The sequence below is a fragment of the Fundulus heteroclitus genome, unplaced genomic scaffold (genome assembly GCF_011125445.2).
Source record: "Fundulus heteroclitus isolate FHET01 unplaced genomic scaffold, MU-UCD_Fhet_4.1 scaffold_236, whole genome shotgun sequence".
In the NCBI taxonomy this organism is placed as follows: Eukaryota; Metazoa; Chordata; class Actinopteri; order Cyprinodontiformes; family Fundulidae; genus Fundulus; species Fundulus heteroclitus.
Window position 1 is genome coordinate 77,234 of NW_023396647.1, and position 12,703 is coordinate 89,936.

At 41.5% G+C, this 12,703-nt stretch overlaps 1 protein-coding gene across 1 annotated transcript in view; it reads left to right on the top strand.

The window, feature by feature from the left end:
• The first annotated feature begins 374 nt into the window (after window positions 1-374).
• The window catches only part of p2rx3b (purinergic receptor P2X, ligand-gated ion channel, 3b), a 159,147-nt gene continuing 146,818 nt past the window's right edge, over window positions 375-12,703 (top strand). Inside the window, exon 1 of the mRNA XM_036129850.1 lies at window positions 375-894. Coding sequence (XP_035985743.1) covers window positions 773-894 — 122 coding nt within the window. The 5' untranslated portion in view covers window positions 375-772. The remainder of the gene's footprint in view (window positions 895-12,703) is intronic.

Below are 12,703 nucleotides of genomic sequence, written 5' to 3' on the forward strand. Positions count from 1 at the left end.
TTTGCTTAAACAGATGTAGTCTTTTCTTTGCAACTTTACTTTTGGCTTAAACCAGAACTGCAGAAAACAGTCAGCAAATAAAAAGAACAAAGAAATGAAGGAAAACAAACATTACTCAGAGTAGAGCTTGAATTGAACACTCAAGATTTAGAAAAGGAGATGATATATTGAAAGGAATTCAACATAAAATCTTTGGAACATTGACTGTTTAGTTTTGTCTCTAGGCTGCACATATTTTGTGCAGCCTAGAGACAAAACCACAGTACACTGTACACTGTGGTTTTGTGAAACCACAGTGTACTGAACAGAGAGAGGAGGGGTCTTATAAGAAGCTGTTAAGGAGGACTCTCTGGTCAGAGGCAAACAGAGCTAACAGAAGAAGAAAAGAAGACTGTTGGCTGATTCACTGGACACCTACAAATAAGAACAGAATGAGAAGACTCTTCATTAACTCTTTTTGTCATTGTGATGTATGAAGTCCATAGAAGAGGAAACATAACATTAGATGAACACTATAGTAAATGAGGGTTAGGAATTTAGACAGATAAGCAACATTTTGACAACCTTTTCTCTTTGCCAGAGCTGTGTGTTATTTATTTTTGTGTTTTTTTTGGAGGACCTAAATCTGCAATTACCTTTTGGAAAGGCCAACACAGCTACAGGGATTGATTATTTGTTTCCAGCTAGAATCTTTATACTATAAAACAATTGCTTGTTTTATAGTGAAAAAAGCTTTTATAATTTTTGTATTTTCTGTCGACATACTGCAAAAATGTGGTCATGTATGAAGAACTTCTTCACTTATGAAACAACAAAGTCGGTGGTTGTAAAAAGCTGGACTATTGGTATCATCAACCGGATTGTTCAACTTATCATCATTTCTTACTTTGTTGGGTAAGTGTATGTATCATTCTGAATACTTAATCACCATAACACCTGAACAATTAAAATAATTGGTGTAAAACTATTTTACAAATAATAAATGCACATTGTAGTAAAACAGTTTCTAATGATTTGATCACATCAAATCACTACAAAAAAATCAAATCAGTTAAACATTATCGTTTCACTGTAAATCAATTCAAATGTCCAAGATGCTACAGTTTTTACCATCTGTGGTTTTATGTCACTCTTTGCTCAATAATTCATTTTTGAATTATGGGTAGCTACACTTAAGATCCCATATCTTAAAGTAATGCCAGTTCCTTATTTTTAAATTTCTGCCAAAAAACACTGTGATTTGCTAATAATAATAAAAAAAATAATTTGTCATTGCATTTTACATTCCAATGAAAGTTATACAAATATAGGATGCTTTTCTAAGCATATATTCACGTGTGTCTTAGCTGAGTGTTTCATTTTTAAGGGTTGAATTCAATAAAGTTTTCTACATAATGCCAATTTACAAAAGGTCATCTCAAGGAACTTTACAAAGTACATTCAATGGAATCACACAGAGAGATTGGTTAAAAAGTTTCTTATCTAAGGAAACAAAGCAGATTACAATGAGTCATTGATTTACAGTCACCCCTCCTGGGTAAGCTTGTAGCAACAGTTGATAGTTGCTTGCAATGTGTCGTTAACTTTGCAGCAATCTCTCATACTGAGCATGCGTGTAGCAACAATTGAAAGGAAAACTCCTCTTTAACTGGAAGAAACCTCCAGCAGAACCAGAATAATTTTGAGTAGTCATCTGCCACTACTAACTGGGGGTTTAAGAAGAGAGAGCAGAGACATAAAAAGAACACAGTTGGACAAATGTAGAAACTTACTTTCTATTTCAGAGAAAAATTTAAGAGTATTGAAAATACTAGCTCTGTTAGTGCCTTCATCTCAGAAAGAAACACAGCTAAGCAAGTAACCGCTGAGCAAGCTTTCAAGTCTAGACGATGAAAGAGAGCACATACAGTTAGTTGTAGTAAATCCTAAGCTAATATGTCTAGGAGAGAGACAGGGTTAAACACTGACAGGGCCTAGTTTATCATCTATAGAAGGAGAACATAAAGTGGTTAGCAGCAGTATCTCAGCCACTAAACTCCTCCAGGATGGTGTCACAGCTAAACAGAACAGCAGGCCACATGTACTATAAAAAGGGAGAACATAAAGTTAAACTTTACAAACACAGTAATGTGGAACTGAGGAGTAGGGGAGATTGTTGATTGGGAATGTCAATATGTCCTCCAGCTGTCTAAGTTTACAGCAATATACTGTATTTTTCGGACTATAAGTCACACTTTTTTCATAGTTTTGCCGACCCTGTGACTTATAGTCAGATGCAACTTACATATCAATTTTAAATAGTGAATCATACTGAACAACATGAACCAAGTAGTAAACATTACTGACTAATAGCCACAAGAGGGTGCTGTGAAAACTATATGCTCCTCTTGGACCACTTACAAATTTATCAAAACATTAACTTATAAAGAACAAAGACTGAACATATGTACAAATGTTGTTTCACTGTTTCAGTATGCATTCATGCAGCGGAGCGTTGCGTGGTGCAGCTCGAAGGAAACAGACTGGGACAGAACCCTGTTATTGGGCTGACCATGAAGCTAATAACAGCTGGCGCTAGTTTACAGGTCTATTGTCCGGGTGGGTTACAACTTCACTGATGCACATGAGCTTCATGTTGCTCTGAAACATCCATGTCATACTGTTAGCTTAGGACGCAGCACGTTACACCCACGGTCTAATTTCAGTGTAATTAGACCAAAATGCTCTGACGAGAACTTTCCGGGTTGTAGTTAGTGGCCTGTTGTGCTAATTTACCCCATTCAACATCCCAGGTGTGTTGCATATTATTCAGGCGATTGTGGATGCAGCTTTGCAATTGAATAAGTTACCATTACCAGATTAAATGTCAGTGTTTAGTCTTGGATTGTGTGAAATAAATTTCTAAATAAATGTGACTTATAGTCCGGTGTGACCTATATATCTTTTTTTTTACTGATGTGACTTATATTCTGGAGCGACTTATAGTTAAAAAAAGTAATTACAGATGCCCTGTTTCCATTAGTACTAACTGTGGATGCTTTACTTCAGTATGTGTCACTTTTTAGGTATTTGAACTGGTAACAGTTACATGGAACCGTGACTATTTCTAGTACCTTCTTGTCAATGTCAAACTTATTTATATAGCACTTTAAAAACAGGTATAAAACTGCACCAAAGTGCTTTACAAAAAGACAACAACAATCAACAAAACAGAATGGGAAACACTGCTTCAAATAAAAGCCAAAGAATAAAAACAAGTTTTAAGAAGCGATGTGTTTCCATGCCCAGCAAGTCAACTTGAAGATTTGTCGCTCCTCTGGCTAATGGATGGAGTCACGTATTGCGTAACAAGAGTAACTCCAGAACAGGAATCAGACCCGCCATATTTAAAAACCCACAACAGTTTTGGAGATGGAAATGCTCAAATCAATACTGTGGTCAAATACAGATATGCACACATTTTCGTACTTTAAGGTGGATGAGAAAATTTAGATAGAGTTCAACCGTGCCAGATGAAATGAGAAGGTAGTTAAAGAGCTCCAAACTGATGGCAACCGAGGGCTACCAGCAAACAGGACAACAATGCCGCCGGGTGAAGATGAAGAAAATGAAGATCGTTTAACTCTCCTTGAAGGACTACAACCGTCAGTGTGGCACAAGCCAAAAACATTGGAAGTTGTTCGTCCAGATCAATCAATTTACGGGAGCTGACCGATGAGCATTGGGAGGGAGAGTCGCTGTGACCCGGCGATCGTGGTGTTGGACTTCTTAATAAGGGTAAGTGTCTACTTGACTCTAAAAATCATGTATTATCATCACGCCCGCCGACAGGGGGGGACAAACGGGTCTGTTGTCCCGGGCCCAGGACGGAGGGGGGGGCCCAAAACTGACTCTGACCAGCGTGCACGCGTGCTGCTTGCAGAAGCTGCACCAAAGTCTCCCTCACGGCAATCTGCTGCTCCCCCTCCCCTCTCCTACATGGCTCAGCGGCGCCAGCCAATCAGCACGCAGGCTCAGCCCGGCCGCCCACACTGCTCCCAACACAAACATCCGCGGTGCTGTTCAAATCAGACTCTGAGAAAGAGAGGGACTGCACCAGCAGAAAAACATGAACAGAGAAAGAACCGCCATTTGGCTAAAATTTAATACCGTAAATGAAATTAGGCTGTATGGTTTGTAAAAAGCCGGTTAAATTCAGTGTTAACATAACAAATTTATATAAGCACGGGAAAAACCATGAGCAAGAAAACGTTGAGCAACAAACGGAGAGAGGAGACGAATCTTCTCTCATTGCCCCGACAGACCCACAGACTGACGTCACTGACTGAGGCGTTTCAGTCCTCCAGAGAACATCCAGGTAGATCAGATTGGTCTTCAGCAGCAGTTCATATTAACTTTCAAAGTAGATATTATCTATCATATGTTACTGGAGCCCATTCATAAAATGTAATGAAGACCTTGAAAGAACCCAGTACATATATCCTATTAAAAAGTGTTATTTAAGATAAAATAACATTTACTAATCCTTTATTTTTCCCACGACGGGTAAATTTATAGGATTAAAGCAACAGGCAGGTGCACACAACACGGACAAAATTACATAAGGATGGAAAGAGGTGGATTAGGGAAAAAACACTGAACATATTATTATTGTTATTATTATTATTATTATTATTATTATTATTATTATTATTATTATTATTATTATTATTATTTAATTGTAATAATAAAATAAAATCACAAAACCCAAAAGGTTGACAGTTTCATGATACATCAAGCTTCGGGACTGGCTGATATACAGCAGGTCAAAAAAGGCCATATTATGGCTGCCATGCTTGCTGTTCTCTGATGAAGAAAAGATCAACTAGTGCACTAAATTCAATAGATGGGTTTAAAATATCCAATATAAAATACAGAGGTTTCCAGGGCATGAAGTACACAGTTAAGTTGACTTTTTTAGTGTGTGTGTGTCAGGATTTGTTTAACGATGAACTCAGAACACACACACAGGACAAAAGTTTGAGAGGTTTATTGAAGAGTAGATGATTGATGGGAGGTGTAACCAGAGATGCAGAACTACAGAGGCTCAGGGGTGCAGGTGAAGGCTGGAGCTGACAGCCTGGAGAGAGAGTCCAATGAAGCTGGGTGGCGTGGCACAAAGCAGAGCTTTCTCAGAGCGGCTAGTCAGGTTAGCAGATTACTGGGGACACCAGAACACAAAGCAGAACTTCCCAAGAACTACGGTGAGGTACAAAGTCTTTCAAACGAGGCAGGACTAACCTTAAAACAGAAATAGAACTTCCAAGGCAAGGGCGAGGACTGGCAGGGAGTGGATGATAACAGAAGAACGATGACGGACCAGCAGTAAAGTGAGGCAGAGGGAGGTTTAAATGGGAAGAGTAACAGGTGAAATGCATCTGACTGAATAATTACTAACAGGTGTGACTGACTGCAAGGAGAGTGAAGTGAAGGCTGGGTGGAAGGGAAGGAGGAACCTACAATTTAACAAACTAAAACCCAAACAAGGTGGAAAAACTGAGAATAATAGTAAACCAAAGCCGAATCAAAACTAAACCATGACAGTGTGTGTGTGTGTGTGTGTGTGTGTGTGTGTGTGTGTGTGTGTGTGTGTGTGTGTGTGTTGGCAGCAGGTGTAGTAGAGAGGGGGGCCCAAAAAGACTGCGTTGTCCCGGGCCCTAACAAAGCTGTCAGCTGGCCTGACTACCAGTCATTATCACCATTAAGCTAATGTTTGTATGAACAAACAATAATCAGAAGCTAGTGTTGTGCCAGTTCAAACGTGACAGAAAGCGGTAACGGACTACGTTACCCATGATGCAATGTGGTCAAAATGGCCACCAACTCATGTGGTCAAAATGGCCACCAACTCCCATCACGCAACACGGCAAAATGGCCGCCGATCAAGGAAACGGCATCAATTCGGGACGTAACGGACTGCGTTACCCATGATGCAATGTGGTCAAAATGGCCACCAACTCCCATCACGCAACACGGCAAAATGGCCGCCGATCAAGATAAGGTTGCTATAGTGATGGCTATAAAAGCCGATCACACACGATGAGCTTCCTTCTTCCCTGGCTTTTAGCCAACCCGAGAAGACACGCACAGCTGATTCCCACGCCACGTGTTCGATTGCTCGCTGGACCGAGATTTTTCGACGCAACGGTTATTCCCTGCTTTATAACAGGAGGTCGACTTAAATAAGTACTTTTAAATTCCCTCTGATCAAAAGACTGAGAGACGCCGCATCTCCCACTGATCGAAGAGGACCCCGCTTTTGTCTGGCCAACAAAGCGACTGTGGACCCGGAGGAAGAAACGAAGCAGCTTCTTCCCATCCCGGTCCCGCTGCAGCCTGCGGATAACTGCGCTCGTCAAGACGCATCCAGAAAGCCGCAACACTCGGGAGCGCTCCGGACCAGCCCCGAGGCATCTCAAAGTAACGGACTCTCCCCTTTTATTTCTGTCTCACCAACAGGGTGTTTAGAAGTGCCTGGGCAGGCGGTAGAACTTTGTAGGTGTTGGTTAATGCTTTTATTCCACGACGAAGTTGGAATTATTTTGCTGAACATTTTCTTTGTATGTGCATGCATTTTACAATTGATTTGCTGTGTTGATTTGTGATCCATCAAGAACCCCGCCGTGGGTTACCGACTTATCTCTTTTCATCTTCTTCCCTGCTTCCCCCCTCTCTCTCTTTTCGCTCCTTATCAGTTTAATTTCTTTGTCCGAGCTCAAGTCGCGGGCTTTGCTTTAAACTCCTAGTTAGCCCCCCCCCTCTCGAAACGAGGCATTGTCCCATCAGCGTAAGCGTGGTTACGTTATTAGGACCTCCCCTCATACGTCATCGTAGCAGCCATCTTGGGAGGGTCACGTGTATCTGGACTGTAGGTAGCTTAGCTGAACTAGCTTTGTGTAAGACATCAAAGCGTCCAGTGAGATTCCCGAAGCTGTTCTGTCTGTCAATGCTGATACGTGAAATGCCGATGTTTCGAGGGCGGTGTTAAACAACTTTGAGTTAAGTTAAGATCTGCTAACCGCTCATTTTAATCCATTGTTTATTTTTGTTTTGTTCTTTATTTCCACATATATATTTTGCATGTTTTAGTTTAGTAATGAGTAAGAATTCCAAAGTTGTTTGAATCAGAGAATTACTGTAACAGGGAATTGCTTTTGGTTCAATAAAACCAACCACTGCGGAATAGACATTGTTTTGTGTTCAGTCCAATTCACAGTTGCCTGGGTATTCAGAAATCAGAGCTAACCTCCTTTGGAGTTAACATCTGACATTAATACAGAGACAATATCATTGGATGGTGATAAGGAATAAGGATTTAAACTCTAATTGCAGTTACATTGGGGTTCTCACAGCCTGCTGGATAAACCTGGTCGGTTAACAGTCCGACCTGATCATTTATTCCAGCATAAATGAGTTCATAACAGCAAGTTAACTAATGCATTAGTGGTATAAATACTTATAAGCTTATAGCTAACATCACCACCATTTGAACTATATTTGTTATAGCGAAATTTTGAGTTGAATGATTTATTATTTAAATTATAATACCAAATTATAATTAATAATAATAATAAGCATATTCAACCAGCTTATGGCATAGCACTAGGTTCTGGATAAAAGGCTAGTTAATTCCCAATTCTAGCTCTGATATGTTCACATTTTCCCTATGCTTGCATTCGGTGTTGTGCAGGCACTAAAGAGTTAGTTTTTGCTGATTTGTTTATTTGATTCCAGCTCTTTCCACATAAGAGGGCAAGTCTTCTGTTGGACCCCCCAAATTCCCCTGTGTCCAACTTCCCTGCTTTGGTCCCCCCATCAAGGGCTTCAACGCAGGCATGTTGAGACCACCTCCTAACTGTGCCACCTCTTAACCTTGTGGATGGAGTTTCGGGCTTAAATACGGTCAAAAATGTAATTAAGTAATACTTTCTTTTTTCAAAAAACAAAGACGGGTCACTAGATAATCTGTGATAGTTATGGAGAACTAGGCTCACCCGTCCTCGATAACATGGATGCAGCATGCAAGATTGCTATTATTCAACCCTGAGAAATGTTGAAGATGACCCTGGGACACATCCCTCTATGAGAAAAACAGCAGCATTGAGAACCTCAAGCAATTGTAGAATCCTTTCAAGCTGGACATCTCTTCTATGTCAGAACCCAATCTTCATCTTCCAGGATTCAAGCCATACACCCAATCCCCCCAGGAAGTCCACATTTTATCTAAGTCAAGTGCAGACGGCTTCTTCCGAAGTGAAGCACGAAGAGAGGTCTTTAAAACTTTATGGAAAGTTTAGTGAATGGGGATACCTATTCAAGTACGAAAAAGGATAAATTCCACTTTACCAGCTCGACCCAGAAAAGGAACTCACACCCTTATCAGATACGTGGAACTTGATGTATAATGATTGAATAATTCTGAGACTTGTGATTACCCACATCAGCAAAAGTGGTGAAACAACCCCTTACACTAAATCTACAGCATATCTCAGAAAAGAGTACTTTTCAAGCCATCAGAAAATTGATACCCGAAAGATTTTCTTTAGCGCAATAATGGAAACAAGGGCTACTACAAGCGGGTTATGGTCTCTACGTGCAAGCAGACGTGGTAACCAGTATTTTCCATCCCTAGATCTGTTTGTTTTGGAAGTTTTCAATACAGACAGCGGAATATTCAGAACCACGTTAGCCTTAAGGTGTCGGGCCCACATGCAGAAACACACTCGGTTACACAGGTAGATGTTAAGGGTTTTATTGACTTGGGTGGATACAGGCGGCAGAACTACTCTGCGGAACGAGGAGACGGCTCGGAGACGGCAGAACTATCTGCGGAACGAGGAGACGGCTTGGACGGGCTCGGGACCAGGGAACCGGATCGATCTAAGAGCAAGGTAAGTGATTAGTGCTAGTATTGGCTTATAGAGGTGACTACTGAGCGTAAGCTTACCACGAGGTGCGAGAGAACACGGCCGGGGAGGTTGGTGTGTGAGAGGACTCAGCTCAGATGTTGATGGCAGATGTCCGGGTTGCCGGTGAGCGGGGCGAGGAGGTCTGAGCAGCACCGTGGGTACCGAGATCCAGAACAGCGAGAGGAACCGGAGGACGTTGGAGTGAGCCTTGGATCCAGAAGAGCGGTTTCGACTCGGAAGGAGGTCGGAGGAACTGGAGAGTCACGAAGGGAATCTTGGAGCTCGAGAAGGTAACCTTTAGGGAGACACAGAGGCAAAGTTTTAGCGTCGAGGGGAAAGCTGGCGAGAGGTCGTAGCTGCTTAGGCATACCGCAAGGAAAACACTCTGGCGTCCTCTCGCTGTTCGAATGCTGTTCTTGTAGGCCACTCGGGTGCTGCTGGATGAGTCGCAGGTGTGCGTCTCCGCCCACCAGTCAACCACGAACACCTGTGGAGGAAAAATAGCAGGACTGGCAGGGAGCTGCACAGCCCTGCTGACTGAGTCCTGACAACGTTGGCCTTACTTTTTATTGCATGGTGTTGGAAAATGACTGAAATAGGGGCCCTATACACTGATTCTTCACTCATTCTTCTATGCAAGGAAAGACAGACTTCAGGATTATTCAGGATGATGCCTGCGTGCCGGTATACAGGGTCAGATTATACAGGTGCCGAAACCTATAATCTGGGTCTGTACTACCCTCCTTCACTGGTCTTCAGCTCGTAATCTTCCTCTACCTCCTCATTATGAGTGAGTTTAACGCTGCACACACCCAACCTGGAGAAATCGTGAAGAATGGGTCAGCAGAGATAGTGTTGGAGAATGGCGATGGCAGAGAGAAAGGTTTGACGCTATTCAATTCAGTTAAATTTTATTTATATAGCACCAATTCCCAACACGTCATCTGAAGGCACTTTCCAAAGTCAAGTTCAATCAAATTATACAAATTGGTCAAAATGTTTCCTATCTAAGGAAACCCGGTAGATTGAATCGAGATTTGACAAGTCTCTCTCCTCATGAATGAGCATAGAGCCATAGTGGATTGTTGTCAGCATTGTTGATGGCTTTGAAGCAATCCCTCATACTGAGCATGTGACAGTGGAGAAGAAAACTCCCCTTTAACAGGGAGGAGAACCTCCAGCAGAACCAAACTCAGTATGAATGGTCATCTGCCTCAACAGACAGAGAAGAGAGGTGTTAGAGGAGACAGAGTAGAGAAACAAAAGCACAAAAGCACACATTGATACAGGAATCCTTTCTATGTTATATGGTAATAGCGGATGTTCTGCCTCCCCTAGATGATGTCACAGCTAACAGAATGCCAGAACAGTTGTACCTACTTTGAAGAGAAAAATTACTGAGAGAACAAAAAGTTAAAAGGTGAAATAGCAACAAACAATGCAAATTGGAGAACTGTATGAGAACTTCACAGAGTGAGAAAAATAAACCCTGATGTCCTCTAGCAGCCTAAGCCTATGGCAGCATAATTACAGAGACAGCTCAGGGTAACCTAAGCCACTCTATCTATAAGCTTTGTCAAAAAGGAAAGTTTTAAGATTAGTCTTAAAAGAAGACGGGGTGTCTGCCTCACAGACCAAAACTGGGAGTTGGTTCCACAGGAGAGGAGCCTGATAGCTAAAGGATCTGCCTCCCATTCTACTTTTAGAGACTTTAGGAACCACCAGCAGACCTGCAGTCTGAGAGTGAAGTGCTCTGTTAGGAACATATTGGGTAATCAGATCTCTGATAAATGATGGAGCTTGATTATTAAGGGTTTTATACGTGAGAAGAAGAATTTTAAATTCTATTCTTGATTTAACTGGAAGCGAATGAAGGGAAGCTGAAATAGCAGAAATATGATACCTCTTATTAATTTCCATCAGGACTCTTGTTGCAGCATTTTGGTTCAGCTTAAGGCTTCAAACTGCATTTTGTGGACTTCCTGATGGTACAAAATTACAATAGTCCAGCCTTGAAGTAACAAATGCATGGACTAGTTTTTCAGCATCACTCCTGGACAGAATGTTTCTAATTTTGGCGATATTCCGGAGGTGAAAAAAGGAAATTCTGGAAACCTGTTTAATATGGGATTTAAATGACATGTCTTGGTCAAAAATAACACCAAGATTTTTTACTTTAGTACCAGAGGCCAAGTTAATGCCACCCAGATTAAGTGATTGGTTAAGAAGTTTATTTTTTGAGGACTCTGGCCCAAAGATTACAACTTCGGTCTTGTCAGAATTTAGATGCAGGAAATTTAAAGTCATCCAGCTTTTGATGTCATCAAGACATGACTGCAGTCGAAGTATTTGATTGGATTCATCAGGATTTATGGATAAATATAGCTGAGTATCATCAGCATAACAGTGGAAATTAATCCCATGCTGTCTGATACTTTTGCCGATCGGAAGCATATATATAGTAAAGAGAATTGGTCCAAGGACTGAACCCTGTGGTACTCCACAGGTGACCCTAGAATTTGAGAAAAATTTATTATTAACATGAACAAACTGGAATCTGTCTGACAGATAAGATTTAAACCAGCCTAATGCTTTCCCCTTAATCCCTACAGTATGTTCAAGTCTTTGTAGGAGAATATTGTGATCAACTGTATCAAATGCAGCACTAAGATCTAACAGGACAAGTACAGACACACGTCCATTATCTGAGGCCATGAGAATATCATTGGTGACCTTCACCAGAGCTGTTTCAGTGCTATGATGAGCTCTGAAGCCTGACTGAAACTCCTCAAGTAGGTAATTGCTTTGTAAATGTTCACAAAGTTGATTAGCAACTACTTTCTCAAGAATTTTAGATAAGAAAAGAAGCAACACCACTTCGTTCTCAGACTGCAGGTCTGCTGGTGGTTCCTAGAGTCTCTAAAAGTAGAATGGGAGGCAGATCCTTTAGCTATCAGGCTCCTCTCCTGTGGAACCAACTCCCAGTTTTGGTCCGTGAGGCAGACACCCTATCTATTTTTAAGACTAATGTTAAAACTTTCGTTTTTGACAAAGCTTATAGTTAGAGTGGCTCATACCCTGAGCTATCTCTATAGTTGTGCTGTGATAGGCCTAGGCTGCTGGAGGACATCAGGGTCTAATTTTCTCACTCTACTGATTTCTACTGTTCTTCAGTCTACTGTTCTCCAGTTTTGCATTGTATTACATTGAAATGACTGTCGTCATTTCAGCTTTTAACTTTTTGCTCTCTCTCTTTTTCTTCATAGTAGGTACACCTGGTCTGGCGTTCTGTTAACTGTGACATCATCCAGAGAAGACGGCTCACCCGCTACTACCATCTAATGTAGAACAGATTACTAGATCAATGTGTGCTTCTGTGCTTTTTTGTTTCTCTTGTTGTGTCTCTGTTCTGTCTTCTGTAACCCCAGTCGGTCCAGGCAGATGACCGTTCATACTGAGCCCGGTTCTGCCGGAGGTTTTTCCTTCCCGTTAATGGGTGGTTTTTCTTCCCACTGTCGCTTCATGCTTGCTCAGTATGAGGGATTGCAGCAAAGCCATGTACAATGCAGATGACTCTTCCTGTGGCTCTACGCTTCCCCAGGAGTGAATGCTGCTTGTCGGGACTTTGATACAATCAACTGGTTTCCTTATATAGGACATTTTTGACCAATCTGTATAATCTGACCCAATCTGTATAATATGATTGAACTTGACTTTGTAAAGTGCCTTGAGATGACATGTTTCATGATTTGGCG